Raw genomic sequence first — 22,570 nt, 5'->3', positions numbered from 1 at the left:
ACTTAGGAAGCAACACTGATTGACAATGCATTTCACATGCTGTTGTGCAAATGGAATAGAACACAGGTGGAAATTATAGGCAATTAGCAAGACGCCCCCAATAAAGGAGTGGTTCTGCAGGTGGTGACCACAGACCACTTCTCAGTTCCTATGCTTCCTGGCTTATGTTTTGGTCACTTTTGAATGCTGGCGGTGCTTTCACTCTAGTGGTATCATGAGACGGAGTCTACAACCCACACAAGTGGTTCAGGTAGTGCAGCTCATCCAGGATGACACATCAATGCGAGCTGTGGCAAGAAGGTTTGCTGTGTCTGTCAGCGTAGTGTCCAGAGCATGGAGGCGCTACCAGGAGACAGGCCAGTACATCAGGAGACGTGGAGGAGGCCGTAGGAGGGCAACAACCCAGCAGCAGGACCGCTACCTCCGCCTTTGTGCAAGGAGGAGCAGGAGGAGCACTGCCAGAGCCCTGCAAAATGACCTCCAGCAGGCCACAAATGTGCATGTGTCTGCTCAAACGGTCAGAAACAGACTCCATGAGGGTGGTATGAGGGCCCGACGTCCACAGGTGGGGGTTGTGCTTACAGCCCAACACCGTGCAGGACGTTTGGCATTTGCCAGAGAACACCAAGATTGGCAAATTCGCCACTGGCGCCCTGTGCTCTTCACAGATGATAGCAGGTTCACACTGAGCACATGTGACGGACGTGACAGAGTCTGGAGACGCCGTAGAGAACGTTCTGCTGCCTGCAACATCCTCCAGCATGTCCGGTTTGGCGGTGGGTCAGTCATGGTGTGTGGTGGCATTTCTTTGGGGGGGCCGCACAGCCCTCCATGTGCTCGCCAGAGGTAGCCTGACTGCCATTATGTACCGAGATGAGATCCTCAGACCTCTTGTGAGACCATATGCTGGTGCGGTTGGCCCTGGGTTCCTCCTAATGCAAGACAATGCTAGACCTCATGTGGCTGGAGTGTGTCAGCAGTTCCTGCAAGAGGAAGGCATTGATGCTGTGGACTGGCTCGCCCGTTCCCCAGACCTGAATCCAATTTAGCACATCTGGGACATCATGTCTCGCTCCATCCACCAACGCCACATTGCACCACAGACTGTCCAGGAGTTGGTGGATGCTTTAGTCCAGGTCTGGGAGGAGATCCCTCAGGAGACCATCCGCCACCTCATCAGGAGCATGCCCAGGCGTTGTAGGGAGGTCATACATCTACGTGGAGGCCACACACACTACTGAGCCTCATTTTGACTTGTTTTAAGGACATTACATCAAAGTTGGATCAGCCTGTAGTGTGGTTTTCCACTTTAATTTCGTGTGACTCCAAATCCAGACCTCCATGGGTTGATAAATTGGATTTCCATTGATTATTTTTGTGTGATTTTGTTGTCAGCACATTCAACTATGTAAAGAAAAAAGTATTTAATAAGATTATTTCATTCATTCAGATCTAGGATGTGTTATTTTAGTGTTCCCTTTATTTTTTTGAGCAGTGTATATGCTCGCTTGGAAAATGGCTGTGTGATTATTTGTGTCTATGTACTCTCCTAACATAATATAATGTTTTGCTTTCGCTGTAAAGCCAAATTGGACAATGTGGTTAGATTAATGAGAGTCTTATCTCTGAAATGGTGTAAAATAGTTGATTGTTTGAGAAAATTGAATTGTGGTATTTTAGTTGGTTTTGTATTTCGCACCGTGCGATGCTGTTGGCTAGGGGTTCCGCAGGCGGAACGGGGTTCCACTAGCGGAACGTCTGTCCTCAACAGGTTAAGTTAATATAATACATCAATAAAATCATTTTCGCCTCAAATAAATAATGAAACGTTCAATTTGGTTTAAATAATGCAAAAACAAAGTGTTGGAGAAGAAAGTAAAAGTGCAGTATGTGCCATGTAAGAAAGCTAATGTTTTAGTGCCTTGCTCAGAACATGGGAACATATGAAAGCTAGTGGTTCCTTTTAACATGAGTCTTCAATATTCCCAGGTAGGAAGTTTTAGGTTGTAGTTATTATATTATTATAGGAATTATAGGACTATTTCTCTCTATACGATTTGTATTTCATATACCTTTGACTATTGGATGTTCTTAAAGGCACTTTAGTATTGCCAGTGTAACAGTCTAGCTTCCGTCCCTCTCCTCGCTCCTACCTGGGCTCAAACCAGGAACACATCTACAACAGCCACCCTCGAAGCAGCGTTACCCATGCAGAGGAAGGGAAAGAACCACTCTGAAGTCTCAGAGCGAGTGACGTTTGAAACGCTATTAGCGTGCACCCGGCTAACTAGCTAGCCATTTCACATCGGTTACACCAGCCTAATCTTGGGAGTTGATAGGCTTGAAGGGGTGGGTATAATTTGTGGAACGTTCCAACAGGAATCTGTTCCAAAAAACGTAAAGTAAAAGGTTGCCAACCAACAACGCATACAAAGTAGCAACGCATACAAACCTAGCTAACTAGCTGCCGAATAGGCATCAACTCACCACGTAGCTAATTCTTAATGTTTGTCCATAGGCTACCAGAGTGAGGACAGACATTTTTCGGAATAAACGTGATGAGTGAAAAACGCAATGAAATAGACCACTCCCTACCCGGTATCTTATTCTGCCGCTATACAAATATGTATGCCTTGTTTTTTGGAAGCCTTGTTATTTACGAAGTTTTTGGAATAGATTCCTGTTGGAACGTTCCACAAATTATACCCACCCAGGTTGAAGTCATTAACAGCGCAATGCTTGAAGCACAGCAAAGGGCTGTTTGAATGAATGCTTACGAGCCTGCTGCTGCCTACCACCGCTCACTCAGACTGCTCTATCAAATCATAGACTTAATTATAATATAATAAACACACAGAAATACGAGCCTTGGGTCATTAATATGGTCGAATCTGGAAACTATCATCTCGAAAACAAAAGTTTTTTTCTTTCAGTGAAATACGGAACTGTTCCGTATTTTATCTAACGGGTGACTAAGTCTAAATATTCCTGTTAGACATTGATGTTTATGGTTAGGTACATTGGTGCAACGACCGTACTTTTTTCGCAAATGCGCTTGTTAAATCAACACCCGTTTGTCGAAGTAGGCTGTGATTCAATGAAAATTAACAGGCACCGCATCGATCATATGCAACACAGGACACGTTAGATAAACTAGTAATATCATCAACCATGTGTAGTTAACTAGTGATTATGTTAAGATTGATAGTTTTTTATAAGTCTAATGCTAGCTAGCAACTTACCTTTGCTTCTTGCTGCCCTCGCGTTACAGGTAGTCAGCCTGTTAATCCTTGTGGAGTGCAATGTAAGGCAGGTGGTTAGAGCGTTGGACTGGTAACCGAAGGTTGCAAAAACGAATCCCCCCTGAACAAGGCAGTTAACCCCCGTTTCTAGGCCGTCATTGTAAATAAGAATGTGTTCTTAATCTGACTTGCCTAGTTGTATAAAGGTGTATAAAAAAAAAAAATCGCAAATCGGTGGCCAAAAATACCGATTACCGATTGTTATGACGACTTGAAATCGGACCTAATTAATCGGCCATTCCGATTAATCGGTCGACTTCTAGTTAATATTGCCTGCTAACCTGGATTTCTTTTAGCTAAATATGCAGGTTTAAAAATATATACTTCTGTGTATTGATTTTAAGAAAGACATTGATGTTTATGGTTAGGTACAAGTTGGAGCAACCTTTTTCGCGAATGCGCACCGCATCGATTATATGCAACGCAGGACAGGCTAGATAAACTAGTAATATCATCTACCATGTGTAGTTAAACTAGTGATTATGATTGATTGATTGTTTTTATAAGATAAGTTTAATACTAGCTAGCAACTTACCTTGGCTTCTTACTGCATTCGCATAACAGGCAGGCTCCTCGTGGAGTGCAATGGAAAGCAGGTGGTTAGAGCGTTGGACTAGTTTACCGTAAGGTTGCAAGATTGAATCGCCAAGCTGACAAGGTAAAAATCTGTCGTTCTTCCCCTGAACAAGGCAGTTAACCCACCGTTCCTAGGCCGTCATTGAAAATAAGAATGTGTTCTTAACCGACTTTCCTAGTTAAAAAATATTTATAAAAAAAGAAATCGGCAAATCGGTGGTCAAAAATACCGATTGCCGATTGTTATGAACACTTGAAATCGGCCCTAATTAATCGGCCATTCTGATTTAATCGGTCGACCTCTAGTAAAAATTAAATAAATTCAAGTTAAATGCATAATCAGCATGCGTTACAAACCAACTTCACCCAACATTGCTAGGTTAAACGGACAATAAAAGCGAAGAATTTTGTTTAACATGATCATTGACATTACAGTGTATATAGCAGGAAAGTTTGGGTACAGAATCAAAAGAAAGGCTTCCTCACTATGAGAGAATGATATCCTCACTAACGGTTTGTCTGGTTGACTGGTTTAACCTCTCTGGGCTAGGCGGGACGAAATCGTCCCACCTACGCAACAGCCAGTGTAATCCCGTGGCGCGATTTTCAAATACCTTAGAAATGCTATTACTTCAATTTCTCAAACATATGACTATTTTACAGCATTTTAAAGACAAGACTCTCGTTAATCTAACCACACTGTCCGATTTCAAAAAGGCTTTACAACGAAAGCAAAACATTAGATTATGTCAGCAGAGTACCCAGCCAGAAATAATCAGACACCCATTTTTCAAGCTAGCATATAATGTCACAAAAACCCAGAAGACAGCTAAATGCAGCACTAACCTTTGATGATCTTCATCAGATGACACACCTAGGACATTATGTTATACAATACATGCATGTTTTGTTCAATCAAGTTCATATTTATATCAAAAACCAGCTTTTTACATTAGCATGTGACGTTCAGAACTAGCATACCCCCCGCAAACCTCCGGTGAATTTACTAAATTACTCACGATAAACGTTCACAAAAAACATAACAATTATTTTAAGAATTATAGATACAGAACTCCTTTGTGCAATCGAGGTGTCCAATTTTAAAATAGCTTTTCGGTGAAAGCACATTTTGCAATATTCTGAGTACATAGCCCAGCCATCACGGCTAGCTATTTAGACACCCACCAAGTTTAGCCCTGACCAAACTCCGATTTACTATTACAAATGTTTGATTACCTTTGGTGTTCTTCGTCAGAATGCAGTCCCAGGACTGCTACTTCAATAACAAATGTTGGTTTGGTCCAAAATAATCCATCGTTATATCCAAATAGCGGCGTTTTGTTCGTGCGTTCAAGACACTATCCGAAGTGTAAATAAGGGTCACGAGCATGGCGCAATTCGTGACAAAACATTTCTAAATATTCCATTACCGTACTTCGAAGCATGTCAACCGCTGTTTAAAATCCATTTTTATGCAATTTTTCTCGTAAAAAAGCGATAATATTCCGACCGGGAATCTGCGTTTAGGTAAACAGACGAAAGAAAACAAAGCATTCGGTCGACGCGGGCACGCGCCTGAGTCTCACAGTACTGTAACCAGCCACTACCCAAACTCGCAACTTTTTTTCAGCCAGAGCCTGCAAAGCCACGATTCAGCTTTTTGCCGCCTTCTGAGAGCCTATGGGAGCCGTAGGAAGTGTCACGTAACAGCAGAGATCCTCAGTCTTCAATAAACAGAGGCAAGAAGAACGACACCTTGTCAGACAGGCCACTTCCTGCATGAAATCTTCTCAGGTTTTTGCCTGCCATATGAGTTCTGTTATACTCACAGACACCATTCAAACAGTTTTAGAAACTTTAGGGTGTTTTCTATCCAAAGCCAATAATTATATGCATATTCTAGTTACTGGGCAGGAGTAGTAACCAGATTAAATCGGGTACGTTTTTTATCCAGCGGTGTCAATACTGCCCCCTAGCCCTAACCGGTTAAACTCCTGTTTTGTGGTCTTCGTTTTAGTGATGTTCATGCAGCGCTTTCCTCTGTTGCTTTAGCCTTGCAGTCGTTCCTACGGGCGTACACTGCCTACCCGTCCAACATGAAGCACATCTTCCATATCAAAGCCCTGCACCTGGGCCACGCCGCCAAGAGCTTCGGCCTGAGGGACGCCCCACAGGGCCTGGTCACCGCCCCTGCCAAGGGCTCCAACAAAGACAAGGGACAGGCCAAGGACAAGAGGTGAGCCAAAACACTGCGGCACCGCTAGCATTACTGAACTGTCTGTCACTTTTTTACTGTCATTCATACATTTTTTTTATGTAAAAATGTGTTGTGTTTAGCATGTACAGTGGGGCAAAAAGTATTTAGTCAGCCACCAATTGTGCAAGTTCTCCCAATTAAAAAGATGAGAGAGGCCTGTAATTTTCATCATAGGTACACTTCAACTATGACAGACAAAATGAGAAGAAAAAAATCCAGAAAATCACATTGTAGGATTTTTAATGAATTTATTTGCAAATTATGGTGGAAAATAAGTATTTGGTCAATAACAAAAGTTTATCTCAATAACTTTTATATACCCTTTGTTGGCAATGACACAGGTCAAACGTTTTGTGTAAGTCTTCACAAGGGTTTCACACACTGTTGCTGGTATTTTGGCCCATTCCTCCATGCAGATCTCCTCTAGAGCAGTGATGTTTTGGGGCTGTCGCTGGGCAACACGGACTTTCAACTCCCTCCAAAAATGTTCTATGGGGTTGAGATCTGGAGACTGGCTAGGTCACTCCAGGACCTTGAAATGCTTCTTACGAAGCCACTCCTTTGTTGCCCGGGCGGTGTGTTTGGGATCATTGTCATGCTGAAAGACCCAGCCACGTTTCATCTTCAATGCCCTTGCTGATGGAAGGAGGTTTTCACTCAAAATCTCACGATACATGGCCCCATTCATTCTTTCCTTTACACGGATCAGTCGTCCTGGTCCCTTTGCAGAAAAACAGCCCCAAAGCATGATGTTTCCACCCCCATGCTTCACAGTAGGTATGGTGTTCTTTGGATGCAACTCAGCATTCTTTGTCCTCCAAACACGACGAGTTGAGTTTTTACCAAAAAGTTCTATTTTGGTTTCATCTGACCATATGACATTCTCCCAGTCCTCTTCTGGATCATCCAAATGCTCTCTAGCAAACTTCAGACGAGCCTGGACATATACTGGCTTAAGCAGGGGGACACGTCTGGCACTGCAGGATTTGAGTCCCTGGCGGCGTAGTGTGTTACTGATGGTAGGCTTTGTTACTTTGGTCCCAGCTCTCTGCAGGTCATTCACTAGGTCCCCCCGTGTGGTTCTGGGATTTTTGCTCACCGTTCTTGTGATCATTTTGACCCCACGAGGTGAGATCTTGCGTGGAGCCCCAGATCGAGGGAGATTATCAGTGGTCTTGTATGTCTTCCATTTCCTAATAATTGCTCCCACAGTTGATTTCTTCAAACCAAGCTGCTTACCTATTGCAGATTCAGTCTTCCCAGCCTGGTGCAGGTCTACAATTTTGTTTCTGGTGTTCTTTGACAGCTCTTTGGTCTTGGCCATAGTGGAGTTTGGAGTGTGACTGTTTGAGGTTGTGGACAGGTGTATTTTATACTGATAACAAGTTCAAACAGGTGCCATTAATACAGGTAACGAGTGGAGGACAGAGGAGCCTCTTAAAGAAGAAGTTACAGGTCTGTGAGAGCCAGAAATCTTGGTAGTTTGTAGGTGACCAAATACTTATTTTCCACCATAATTTGCAAATAAATTCATTAAAAATCCTACAATGTGATTTTTTTGGATATTTTTTTCTCATTTTGTCTGTCATAGTTGACGTGTACCTATGATGAAAATTACAGGCCTCTCTCTTCTTTTTAAGTGGGAGAACTTGCACAATTGGTGGCTGACTAAATACTTTTTTGCCCCACTATGTATGTATGTACAGTTGAAGTCGGAAGTTTACATACATCTTAGCCAAATACATTAAACTCAGTTTTTCACAATTCCTGACATTTAATCCTAGTAAAAATTCCCTGTTTTAGGTCAGTTAGGATCACCACTTTATTTTAAGAATGTGAAATGTCATAATAGCAGAGAGAATGATTTATTTCAGCTTTTATTTCTTTCATCACATTCCCAGTGGGTTAGAAGTTTACATACTCAATTAGTACTGTAATTTCCGGACAATTAAGTGCACCTGAATATAAGCCGCACCCACTGAATTAAAAAATATATATTATTTTGAACATAAATAAGCCGCAGGTGCCTACCGGTACATTGAAACAAATTAACTTTACACAGGCTTTAACGAAACACGGCTTGTAACAAAAATAAATGGGCTTTAACGAAACACGGCTTGTAACAAAAAATAAAAAATTTGCTGTAAGCTTTAGTTGTCTTTTTGCACTGAGTCAATTCCTCACGCTGCAGTTTCCAACGTCTTATCGACTCATTAAGACCAAGCTCCCGTGCAGCAGCTCTATTTCCTTTTCCAACAGCCAGATCAATCGCCTTCAACTTGAAAGCTGCATCATATGCATTTCTCCGCGTCTTTGCCATGATGAGGGTGACAAAATGACTACCGTAATCAGAATGATGGGAAGTTTGAGAGCTCTCGATTTAATCTAAACAGTAAACAAAAAACTTGTTTGACCTTAAACCCTTCAGCAATTCAAGCTTCATGCCGCCAAAAAAACTGAGCACGTCACAGAATGTATTTTTGGAGAAAAAAAATTGAAAGCGGGAAAAATCCATATTAGCCGCGTCATTGTTTAACCTCTTACATCTAGACGTTCCGCTAGCGGAACACCTGCTCCAATATCCAATGATAGGCGTGGCGCGAAATACAAACTCCTCGAATATCCGAAAACTTCAATTTTTCAAACATATGACTATTTTAGACCATTTTAACCCCTGGTCGGGCTCGGGACGGACATCCAGCGAAAAATCCTATCCCCATTAGCATAACAAAATGTAATATATATATTTTTTCAAATATAGGACTATGTTATATCGTTTTATAGATACACCTCTCCTGAATCGAACCACGTTGTCCGATTTCAAAAAGGCTTTACAGCAAAAGCAAAACATTAGATTATGTTAGAGGAGTATATCGTAAAAGTAGCCACATAGCCATTTTCCGACCAGCCACATGCATCACAAATAACCAAAAAAACAGCTAAATGCAGCACTAACCTTTGACAACCTTCATCAGATGACACTCCTAGGACATCATGTTACACAATACATGCATTCTTTTGTTCGATAAAGTTCATATTTATATATAAAAAGAGCATTTTACATCGGCGCGTGACGTTGACTAACTATTTTCCCTCAAATGCATCCGGTGAAACAGCGCTACAATTTACTAAATTACTATTCGAAAACATTTTTAAAATGTAATATTGTCATTCTAAGATTTATAGATGAATATCTCTTGAAAGCACCTGTAATGCCAGATTTAAAAATAACTTTACTGGGTAATCACACTTTGCGATAAAAGGGGATGCGATACTCAGAAAAATAGGCTACCGTTACAGGTCAGCGCCATCTTGGAACAATCGCATATCAAATCTACTCTTGTATACTATTGTCAATAATCCCTTACCTTTGATTATCTTCCTCAGAAAGCACTTCCAGGAATCCCAGGTCCACAACAAATGTATTTTCGTTCGAAAAAGTTAATCCTTTACGTCCCAATAGCTTGTTCTTGTTAGCGCGTTCTGAAGGCTGCTCCAAAACTTTCATCGGCTGCGGGACTACTCTTTCAATAAAATGCATTTTTTTTTAAATTTAGGTTCGTTCAAACATGTCAAACGTTGTATAACATAAATCTTTAGGGCCTTTTTCAACCAGAGCTCCAATAAGATTCAAGGGGGATGATTGCATTGTCTTTCAAAACGTTTCGAAAGGGGAGGGTAGCCAGGGGCGCCGGCGTCATAATGGTGATGGCCCTCCTCATGTGACCACTTTCCACAGCGTCTCATTCATTCAGTTTTCACAGTAGAAGGCTCAAATCACTTTGTAAAGACTGGGGACATCTAGTGGAAGCAATAGGAAGTGCTCAATGAACCATTGCTCACTGTGTGAATTACAGGCAAAGTGGTGAAGTTGAGTCCGCAATTCAGAATTCCACATCCTGTTACGATCTGTCTCGGGGTTTTGACTGCCATATGAGTTCTGTTATACTCACAGACACCATTCAAACAGTTTTAGAAACTTTAGGGTGTTTTCTATCCACAAATATTAATTATATGCATATTCTAGCTTCTGAGTTTGAGTAGGAGGCCGTTTAAAATGGGCACAATTTTTTTTCTAAAATCGCTGTAGCGCCCCCTATCCTAGGCGACCGTCAAGAGGTTAAAGACAAGACTCTCCTTTATCTAACCACACTGTCCGATTTCAAAAAGGCTTTACAGCGAAAGCAAAACATTAGATTATGTCAGCAGAGTACCCAGCCAGAAATAATCAGACACCCATTTTTCAAGCTAGCATATAATGTCACAAAAAACAAAACCACAGCTAAATGCAGCACTAACCTTTGATGATCTTCATCAGATGACACTCCTAGGACATTGTTATACAATACATGCTTTTTACATTAGCATGTGACGTTCAGAACTAGCATTCCCACCGAACACTTCCGGTGCATTTACTAAATTACTCACGATAAACGTTCACAAAAAAACATAACAATTATTTTAAGAATTATAGATACAGAACTCCTTTATGCAATCGCGGTGTCCGATTTTAAAATAGCTTTTCGGTGAAAGCACATTTTGCAATATTCTGAGTAGATAGCTCGCCATCACGGGCTAGCTATTTTGACACCCACCAAGTTTGGTACTCACCAAACTCAGATTTACTATAAGAAAAATTGGATTACATTTGCTGTTCTTTGTCAGAATGCACTCCCAGGACTTCTACTTCAATAACAAATGTTGGTTTGGTTCCAAATAATCCATAGTTATATCCAAATAGCAGCGTTTTATTCTGCGTTCAAGACACTATCCGAAGGGTGACACGCCCGGCGCGTTTCGCGACAAATTTCAAAATATTCCATTACCGTACTTCGAAGCATGTCAAACGCTGTTTAAAATCAATTTTTATGCGATTTTTCTCGTAAAAAAGCGATAATATTCCGACCGGGAGTCGTTGTTTTCGTTCAAAGACTGAAAATGAAAACATGGAGTCGTCTCGTGCACGCGTGCGCCAGTCTCATTGTTCTCAGATCGACCATTTACCAAATGCGCTACTGTTTTTCAGCCATGGCCTGCAAAGTCATCATTCAACATTCTGGCGCCTTCTGAGAGCCTATGGGAGCATTAGAAAATGTCACGTTACAGCAGAGATCCCCTGTTTTGGATAGAGATGATCAAGAAATGGTCAGAGAGGGCACTTCCTGTTTGGAATCTTCTCGGGTTTTGGCCTGCCAAATGAGTTCTGTTATACTCACAGACACCATTCAAACAGTTTTAGAAACTTTGGAGTGTTTTCTATCCAAAGCTAATCATTATATGCATATTCTAGTTTCTGGGCAGGAGTAATAATCAGATTAAATCGGGTACGTTCTTTATCCCTACCCTATCCATAACAAGTTAAGCAGCGAGGTTCAAAGCGTGGGAAAAAAGTTGCGGCTTATAATCCGGAATTTACGGTATTTGGTAGCATAGCCTTTAAATTGTTTAACTTAGGTAAAATATTTTGGGTAGCCTTCCACAACCTTCCCACAGTAAGTTGGGTGAATTTTGGCCCATTCCTCCTGACAGAGCTGGTGTAACTGAGTTAGGTTTGTAGGCCTCCTTGCTCGCACATGCTTTTTCAGTTCTGCACGCAAATTTTCTATAGGATTGAGGTCAGGGCTTTGTGATGGCCACTCCAATACCTTGACTTTATTGTCCTTAAGCCATTTTGCCACAACTTTGGAAGTACGCTTGGGGTCATTGTCCATATGGAAGACCCATTTGCGACTAAGCTTTAACTTCCTGACTGATGTCTTGAGATGTTGCTTCAATATATCTACATCATTTTCGTTCCTCATGATGTCATCTATTTTGTGAAGTGCACCAGTCCCTGGCTTTTTTATGGTGGATTTGGAGCAGTGGCTTCTTCCTTGCGAGTGGCCTTTCAGGTTATGTCGATATAGGACTCGTTTTACTGTGGATATAGCTACTTTTGTACCTGTTTCCTCAGCATCTTCACAAGGTCCTTTACTGCTGTTCTGGGATCGATTCGCACTTTTCGCACCAAAGTACATTCATCTCTAGGAGACAGAATGCGTCTCCTTCCTGAGCGGTATGACGGCTGCGTGGTCCCATGGTGTTTATACTTGCGTACTATTGTTTGTACAGATGAATGTGGCACCTTCAGTGGTTTGGAAATTTCTCCCAAGGATGAACCAGACTTGTGGACGTCTCCAAATTGTTTTCTGAGGTCTTGGCTGATTTCTTTAGATTTTCCCAAAGAGGCACTGAGTTTGAAGATAGGCCTTGAAATTAGAGGTCGACCGATTAATCGGAATGGCCGATTAATTAGGGCCGATTTCAAGTTTTCATAACAATCGGTATTTTTGGACACCGATTTGCTGCTCTAACCACCTGCTTTACATTGCACTCCACGAGGAGCCTGCCTGTAACGCGAATGCAGTAAGAAGCCAAGGTAAGTTGCTAGCTAGCATTAAACTTATCTTAACCTCTATGGGCTAGGTGGGACGCTAGCGTGCCACCCGTGGTGCACTCCATCAACAGCAGGTGCATTTCAAGAGCGGCAAATTTGAATCCAAATAAATGTCAAAATTCAAATTTTTCAAACATACAACTATTTTACACCCTTTGAAAGATAAACATCTCCTTAATCTAACCACGTTTTACGATTTCAAAAAGGTTTTACGGCGAAAGCATAAATTTAGAGTATGTTAGGACAGTACATTTACAAGAGTTGTGTGTAATGTTTTGTCAAGTCAAAGACAGGGTCACCAAAACCATAAAACCAGCTAAAATGATGCACTAACCTTTTACAATCTCCATCAGATGACACTCCTAGGACATTATGTTAGACAATGCATGCATTTTTAGTTCTATCAAGTTCATATTTATATCCAAAAACAGCGTTTTACTATGGCATTGATGTTGAGGAAATCGTTTCCCTCCAATAACCGGCAGTCAAGTCAGCGTCACAAATTAAATAATTAAAATTAGAAAACATTGGTAAAATATTATATTGTCATTTAAAGAATTATAGATTTACATCTCTTGAACGCAATCAACTTGCCAGATTTAAAAATAACCTTACTGGGAAATCACACTTTGCAATAATCTGAGCACTGCGCCCAGAAAAATACGCGTTGCGATACAGACTAGACGTCATGTTGGGGAGATCTAAAATCGAAAATACTATGTAAATAATCCATTACCTTTGATTCTCTTCATCAGATGTCACTTCCAGGTATCACAGGTCCATAACGAATGTAGTTTTGTTCAAAAAAGCTCATCATTTATGTCCAAAAATCTCCGTCTTGTTAGCACATGATCTAAGCCAGCCGGACTTCTCGTCATGAACGAGGGGAAAAAATATATTTCCGTTCGTTCAAACATGTCAAACGTTGTATAGCATAAATCATTAGGGCCTTTTTTAACCAGAACATGAATAATATTCAAGGTGGACGAATGCATACTCTTTTATAACGTATTGGAACGAGGGTACCCAACATGAACTCGCGCGCCAGGTGTCTAATGGGACATCATCGTTCCATGGCTCTTGTTCGGTCAGATCTCCCTCCAGAAGACTCAAAACACTTTGTAAAGGCTGGTGACATCTAGTGGAAGCAATAGGAAGTGCCAAAATATTCCTCAGCCCCTGTGTTTTTCAATGGGATAGGTTTAAAGTCAATACAACACATCAGGTATCCACTTCCTGTCAGAAAATGTCTCAGGGTTTTGCCTGCCAAATGAGTTCTGTTATACTCACAGACACCATTCAAACAGTTTTAGAAACTTTAGAGTGTTTTCTATCCATATATAATAAGTATATGCATATTCTAGTTACTGGGTAGGATTAGTAACCAGATTAAATCGGGTACATTTTTTTTTATCCAGACGTGCAAATGCTGCCCCCTAGCCCTAACAGGTTAATCAATCATAATCACTAGTTAATTAACTACACATGGTTGATGATATTACTAGTTTATCTAGCCTGTCCTGCGTTGCATATAATCGATGCGGTGCGCATTCGCAAAAAAGGACTGTCATTGCTCCAACGTGTACCTAACCATAAACATGTCTTTCTTAAAATCAATACACAAGTATATATTTTTAAACCTGCATATTTAGCTAAAAGAAACCATGTTAGCAGGCAATATTAACCAGGTGAAATTGTCACTTCTCTTGCGTTCATTGCACGCAGAGTCAGGGTATATGCAACAGTTTGGGCCGCCTGGCTTGTTGCGAACTAATTTGCCAGAATTTTACGTAATTATGACATAACATTGAAGGTTGTGCAATGTAACAGGAATATTTAGACTTAGGGATGCCACCATCAGATAAAATACGGAACGGTTCACTGAAATATATATATATACTTTTTCCGACATGATAGTTTCCGGATTCAACCATATTAATGACCTAAGGCTCGTATTTCTGTGCGTTTCTTATAATTAAGTCTATGATTTGATAGAGCAGTCTGACTGAGCGGTGGTAGGCACCAGCAGGCTGGTAAGCATTCATTCAAAATAGCACTTTCGTGCGTTTTGCCAGCAGCTCTTCGCAATGCTTCAAGCATTGCGCTGTTTATAACTTCAAGCCTATCAACTCCCAAGATTAGGCTGGCGTAACCGATGTGAAATGGCTAGCTAGTTAGCGGGGTGCGCGCTAATAGCGTTTCAAACGTCACTCGCTCTGAGACTTGGAGTAGTTGTTCCCCTTGCTCTGCATGGGTAACGCTGCTTCGAGGGTGGCTGTTGTCGATGTGGTCCTGGTTCGAGCCCAGGTAGGAGCGAGGAGAGGGACGGAAGCTATACTGTTACACTGGCAATACTAAAGTCCCTATAAGAACATCCAATAGTCAAAGGTATATGAAATACAAATGGTATAGAGAGAAATAGTCCTATAATTCCTATAATAAATACAACCTAAAACTTCTTACCTGGGAATATTGAAGACTCATGTTAAAAGGAACCACCAGCTTTCATATGTTCTCATGTTCTGAGCAAGGCACTTAAACGTTAGCTTTCTTACATGGCACATATTGCACTTTTACTTTCTTCTCCAACACTTTGTTTTTGCATTATTTAAACCAAATTGAACATGTTTCATTATTTAATTGAGGCTAAATTGATTTTATTGATGTATTATATTAAGTTAAAATAAGTGTTCATTCAGTATTTAACCTTTATCGGATTTTCTTGGTCCTCCAATAATCGGTCGACCTCTACTTGAAATACATCCACAGGTACACCTCCAATAGGCTAATTGACATCATTTGAGTCAATCAGAAGCTTCTAAAGCATTTTCTGGAATTTTCCAAGATGTTTAAAGGCACAGACAACTTAGTGTATGTAAACTTCTGACCCACTGGAATTGTGATACAGTGAATTATAAGTGAAATAATCTGTCTGTAAACAATTGTTGGAAAAATTACTTGTCATGCACAAATTAAATATCCTAACCAACTTGCCAAAACTATAGTTTGTTCACAAGAAATGTGTGGAGTGGTTGAAAAACGAGTTTAGTGACTCCAACCTAAGTGTATGTAAACTTCCGACGTCAACTGTATGTATGTATGTATGTATGTATGTATGTATGTATGTATGTATGTATGTGCAGTGGAGGAAGCTGCCTTTTTTTGCTTTTGAAATAGCAGCCATAGCGAGCTGCTATTCCTGTCCCTCTGGGTGTAGAGGAGTGGCTGTAGAGGAGTGGCTGTATGTCTAGACCCCCAGAGGACAATCCGTATGGCCAGGCGTGGCCGTTGCTAGGGGTGTCTGACACTGGACCTGCCTCCACTCATCTCTACTCACACAGCTATTAGTGGTCATCTGAGGGATCCCCCTGAGGCCTTAGCACTCAGGTTCTGGCCTGACTGGCTTCTGGCTGGCTGCTTGGCCTGGACTCGCCCTCTAGACAGACGCAGGCAGCGCAGCACAGTCGGAGAGAGGGAAGGAGGGTCATCTCAGCAGGGTGCCCTAGTGCTCATTAGCCTGCTGATTGTGGGAGACATGTTAGTATATTCTGTGCTGCTTGGACTGATTAGCGTGGGCCCTCACTTCTACAGCAAGCTAGCAGCTAGCACCTGCTATAGATTAATGCAGTCTGACTGACGTTCAGCTCAGTGGAACTTGGTTTATTTGGTTTCGGTGAGCTTGGTTTGTAAAACAATTCCTTGCCCATCACCTTGATGTAAGAGTGTGGTTTATGTTTTTTCTCTGTGTGTCCCAAGCGGCACCTTATTCCCTATGTAGTGCACTACTTTTGACCAGGGTCCTGGGCCTCGTTTCCCAAAGCCTTCATAGCATTAAGATCATTGTTAGAACCGTCTTACCATCTTCGGTTGTTTCCCAAACCATTATTAGTAAAGTTGCACTTGAAAACGTTTTATTTACCAACTGCCTTAGATGCTTTTTTGCCCTTCCCAGTCATTTTATACACAGAAGAGCTTAGCTTAACACAGAATTAAGTTTTCTTTCGTGCTGTGACCGCCGATAACTTCAGAACGAAGTTGACTACAAATACAACGTTGCCAATTTCTTTGCAATTGTTACAAACAAGTAAAAAATAACATTTAAGTGAAAACAGAGATGACTGCAAAAGGGCTACGTAGGCCTGTATATTAAAATCACATTGAAGTCAATTGTATGTTCATTCAATTGCCAGTTCTAGGCTAATGTTTGTCATTTTTGGCTCAATATATTTCTTTTTTATTTTACCTTTATTCAACTAGGCAAGTCAGTTAAAAACAAATTCTTATTTTCAATGACAGCCTAGGAACAGTGGGTTAACTTCCTTGTTCAGGGGCAGAACGACAGATTTGTACCTTGTCAGCTCGGGGATTCGAACTTGAAACCTTTCGGTTACAAGTCCAACGCTCTAACCACTAGGCCACGCTGCCGCCCCATGCCACCTCATGATGTGTAATGTGCCATCTTGATTTAGTGTATTATTATAGAGTAAGCATTTAGAATGTTTTGTTACAGCCTGAATAAAACATTTTATTAAATTGATATTTTGTCACTGGCCTACACACAATACTCCATAATGTCAGAGTGGAATAATATTTTAAGAAATGTCTTGAGTCAGGTATTCAAACCCTTTGTTTTGACAAGCCTAAATAAGTTCAGTAGTAAAATAGTGCTTTAGTTACATAATACGTTGCATGGACTCACTCTGTGTGCGGTAATACTGTTTAACCCCCTAAAGTCGATTTCCGCGCACCTGCTGAAATCTAATTAGAATGCTCCAAAAAAATCCCCCTTAAAAATCAGCAGTGACTATGGAGGTGTAGCGTCTCCATCCGCCTGTGTCGCACTTCCGCATCTGCTGTGAAAGGTGACGGAGCTAGAGCGGTGTTTGTCAGACCATGAGACATCCCAAAGATCAGCCTTCTCACAATATTGCTTGTAGCTTCTGAACGGTTTGGCCTACAAACTATTATGGAAAGATGACTCTCAAGAACATGATGGTGTTCTCCGTTTTGCTCTACGACCTCCACAAGTGTCAGGAGACTCATCTGAAGTCTGTACAGACAATCTGCCAACTGCTGTCTGTGGCATCTGAACCGTTTTGGGCTACACGCTAATAGACTCTAATGAACATGTACAGGCCATACAAGACTTGACTGAAGGTCCCTTAGTAACAGTTGAAAAAAATGTATTGAAGTACAAGGCCTTCAAAAAGTTTTCAGACCCCTTGTCTTTTTCCACATTTTGTTACCTTATTCTAAAATGGATTAAAAAAATAAATAATTCCTCAATCTACTCACAATACACCATAATAATAAAGTGAAAACAGTTTTGTAGAGATTTTGCACATGTATAAAACAAAACAACAGACCTTATTTACATTAGTATTCAGACCTTTTGCTATGAGACTTGAAATTAAGCTCAGGTGCATCCTGTTTACATCATCCTTGATGTTTCTACAACTTGATTGGAGTCCACCTGTGGTAAATTTAAATTGATTGGACATGATTTGGAAAGGCGCACGAACACACCTGTCTATATAAGGTCCCACAGTTGACAGCGCACGTCAGAGCAAAAATCAAGCCATGAGGTCGAAGGAATTGTCCGTACAGCTCCGAGACAGGATTGTGTTGAGACGCATATCTGGGCAATGGTACAAAAACATTTCTGCAGCATTTGAAGGTCCCCAAGAACACAGTGGCCTCCATTGTTCTTAAATGGAAGAAATTTGGAACGATCAGGACTATTCCTAGAGCTGGCCGCCCTGCCAAACTGAGCAATCGGGGGAGAAGGGCCTTGGTCAGGGAGGTGGTCAGGGAGGTGACCAAGAAGCCGATGGTCGCTCTGACAGAGCTCTAGTGTTCCCCTGTGGAGGTGGGAGAATCTTCCAGAAGGACAACCATCTCTGCAGCACTCGGAGACGCAGACACTAATCAGGCCTTTATGGTAGAGTGGCCAGACGGAAGGCACTCCTCAGTAAAAGGCACATCACAGCCCACTTGGAGTTTGTCAAAAGGCACCTAAAGACTCTGACCAGGTAGTCACCTGGAATGCATTTAAATTAACAGCTGTGCCTTGTTAAAAGTAAATTTGTGGAATTTCTTTCCTTAATGCATTTGAGCCAATCAGTTGTGTTTTGACAAGGTAGGGATGATATACAGAAGATGGCCCTATTTGGTAAAAGTCCATATATCAATAACAGCTCAAATAAGTAAAGCGAAACGACAGTCCATCATTACTTGAAGACATGGTCAGTCAATTCGGAAAATTTCAATAACTTTGAACGTTTCTTCAAGCGCATTTGCAAAAACCATCAAGCGCTATGATGACACTGGCTCTCACGAGGACCACCACAAGAAAGGAAGACCCAGAGTTACCTCTGCTGCAGAGGATAAGTTCGTTACAGTTACCATCCTCAGAAATTGCAGCCCAAATAAATGCTTTACAGAGTTAAAGTAACAGACGCATCTCAACAACTGTTCAGAGGAGACTGAGTGAATCAGGCCTTCATGGTCGAATTTCTGCAAAGAAACCACAACTGAAGGATACCATAAGGATAAGAAGAGACTTGCTTGGGCCAAATGTTTCATTTTTGCTTCCAACCACCGTGTCTTTGTAAGACCCGGAGCAGGTGAATGGATGATCTCCGCATGTGTGGTTCCCAGGAAGAGGTGTGGGGGTGCTTTGCTGGTGACACTGTCAGTGATTTATTTAGAATTCAAGGCACACTTAACCAGCATGGCTACCACAGCGTTCTGCAGCGATACGCTATACCATCTGGTTTGCGCTTAGTGGGACTGTTATTTGTTTTTCAACAGGGAAATGACCCAACACACCTCCAGGCTGTGTAAGGGCTGTTTGACCAAGAAGGAGAGTGATGGAGTACTGTATCAGATGACCTGGCCTCCAGTCACCCGACCTCAACCCAATTGAGATGGTTTGGGATGAGTTGGACCGCAGTTGTGAAGGAAAAGCAGCCAACAAGTGCTCAGCATATGTGGGAACTCCTTCAAGACTGTTGGGAAAGCATTTCCAGGTTAAGCTGGTTGAGAGAATGCCTAGAGTGTGCAAAGCTGTCAAGGCAAAGGGTGGCTACTCTGAGGAATCTCAAATATAAAATATATTTTGATTTGCTTAACACTTTTATTGGTTACTTCATGATTCCATATGTGTTATTTCATAGTTTTAATGTCCAATATTATTGTACAATGTAGAAAATAATCAAAATAAAGAAAAAGCTTTGAATGAGTAGGTGTGTCCAAACATGACTGATACTGTATTTAAATGTGGTATTTTATTTATAAATTAGCAAACATTTCTAAAAACCTGTTTCTGCTTTGTCGTTTGTGCTCGTGTGTAGATTGAGGGGAAAACAATTGAAACAATTTTAGAATAAGGCTGTAACGTAACAAAATGTGGAAAAAGTCAAGGGGTCTGAATATTTTCTGAAGACACTGTATTTCTGGATTGTTTAATGACAAAAATGTGTGGTTAAATAAATGTATAAAAAATAACATGTTTCCTGATATGTATTTGATCTCTGATATAGGAGAGACACTGTAGAATGAACTTAATATTGATATTTCTTTTGCAACTATCATGTGACGAATCTTATATTCAATGCGTTTGTATGGGCTAACAGCAGTAACACCAAATAATTGTATTTTTTTGGTCAATGGGTTTTAAAATTATAAATCAAATAGCTAAATGATCCTTGGTATGACCTTAAAACTATTATATAGCTTAGCAGAAAAACTGCAACGTATGTGGCAAAGAAATGAACATGATGTCCTAAATACAAAGCTTTATGTTTGGAGCAAATACAACACATCACTGAGTACCACTCTTTATATTTTCAAGCATGGTGGTGGCTGCATCATGTTATGTGTATGCTTGTCATCGGCAAGGGCTATGGTGTTTTTTAGATTAAAAATAAACTGAGTAGAGCTAAGCACAGGCAAGATCCTAGAGGAAAACCTGGGAGACATTCACCTTTCAGCAGGACAATATAACCTGAAACACAAGGGCAAATATACGCTGGAGTTGATTACCAAGATGACATTGAATGTTCTTGAGTGGCCAAGTTATAGCTTTGAAAATGGCTGTCAACCAACTTGACAGAGCTTGAGGAATATTGTGTGTAGATGGGTGACAATTTGTTTTTATCAATTTTGAATTCAGGCTCTAACACAACAAAATGTGGAATAAGTTGAGGGGTATGAATACTTTCTGTAAGTACTGTCTCAGCTGATCTGATGTCAGTATTGTAGAATACATCTGTTAGGTAAGATTTGAATGGAGAAAGCTGATCAGAGAGCAGTGCTGATTTTCTTTCGATCCCATTAATATCGGCACGTAGTGTAACTACGCACTAGGCGAATGTTCTCTTTATGTGCTTGTTTGGGAAACACTCTTAAACAGTTTGCCCATGATTAGCGATGCATCTGGTACGATAAATATTAATTTTAAAAAATTACAAATGATTTCACCCTTATTTAACCCTCATTTACAACGGCGTCCTTGCCAAGATAAAGCAAAGCAGTGCGACAAAAACAACAGAGTTACACATGGGAAAAACAAAAGTACAGTCAATAACACAATAGAAACGTGTGAGCAAATCAAGTAAGGAGGTAAGGCAATAAATAGGCCAATAGTGGCGAAGTAATAGCAATTTACACTGGAGTGATAGATGTGCAGATGGGGATGTGCAAGAGAAATACTGGTGTGCAAAAGAGCAGGAAAACAAATATGGGGATGAGGTAGGTAGGTAGTTGGTTGGATGGGCTATTTACAGATGGGCTGTGTACAGCTGCAGTGATCGGTAAGCTGCTCTGACGGCTGACACTTAAAGTTAGTGAGGGAGATGTAAGTCTCCAACTTCAGTGATTTTTTTTGCAATTCGTTCCAGTCATTGGCAGCAGAGAACTGGAAGGCGGCCAAAGCAGGTGTTGGCTTTGGGGATGACCATTGAAATATACCTGCTGGAGCTTGTGTTACGGGTGGGTGTTGCTATGGTGACCAGTGAGCTGAGATAAGGCAGAGCTTTACCCAGCAAAGACTTTTATAGATGACCTGGAGCCAGTGTGTTTGTCGACGAATATGTAGCGAGGACCAGCCAACAAGGGCGTACAGGTTGCAGTGGTGGGTAGTATATGGGGCTTTGGTGACAAAATGGATGGCACTGTGATAGACTGCATCCAATTTGCTGAGTAGAGTGGAGGCTATTTTGTAAATGACATCGCCGAAGTCAAGGATCGGTAGGATATGGTCGGAACTAGAAGCACAAGCATTTCGCTGCACTCGCATTAACATCTGCTAACCATGTGTATGTGACGATTTGATTAGTCAGTTTTACGAGGGTATGTTTGGCAGCATGAGTGTTTCGACATAGGAAGCCAATTCTAGATTTAACTTTGGATTGGAGATGCTTAACCTGTTGGGGCTAGGGGGCAGTATTTGCTCAGCCGGATAAAAAACGTACCCGATTTAAACTGGTTACTACTCTCGCCTAGAAACGAGAATATGCATATAATTAGTAGATTTGGATAGAAAACACTCAAGTTTCTAAAACTGTTTGAATGGTGTCTGTGAGTATAACAGAACTCATATGGCAGGCCAAAACCTGAGAAGATTCCATGCAGGAAGTGCCCTGTCTGACAATTTGTTGTTCTTCTGTTGCATCTCTATCGACATTACAGCATCTGTGCTGTAACGTGACACTTTCTAAGGCTTCCATTGGCTCTCTAAAGCCGCCAGAAAGTGGAATGGGCTGTCTGCTGTCTCTGGGCAAAGTACAGGAGCAGAGTTTGTAAGTGGTCAGCCTGGGGACAGTGAGACTGGAGATGCGCGGTCACGAGACTTCTCCATTGTTTTCTTTCAGTCTTTGAATGAATACAACGTTGCCCGGTTGGAATATTATCGCTATTTTACGAGAACAATAGCATAAAAATTGATTTTCAACAGCGTTTGACATGCTTCTAAGTACGGTAATTTTTTCACGAAAT

At 41.2% G+C, this 22,570-nt stretch overlaps 1 protein-coding gene across 1 annotated transcript in view; it reads left to right on the top strand.

The window, feature by feature from the left end:
* ddx31 (DEAD (Asp-Glu-Ala-Asp) box polypeptide 31) overlaps window positions 1-22,570 on the top strand; it is a 74,452-nt gene that overhangs the window by 33,476 nt on the left and 18,406 nt on the right. Inside the window, 1 exon segment of the mRNA XM_014174817.2 lies at window positions 5,931-6,114. Coding sequence (XP_014030292.2) covers window positions 5,931-6,114 — 184 coding nt within the window.

Source organism: Salmo salar, chromosome ssa26, assembly GCF_905237065.1.
Source record: "Salmo salar chromosome ssa26, Ssal_v3.1, whole genome shotgun sequence".
Lineage (NCBI taxonomy): Eukaryota > Metazoa > Chordata > Actinopteri > Salmoniformes > Salmonidae > Salmo > Salmo salar.
This window is presented reverse-complemented; position numbering and strand designations above follow the sequence as displayed.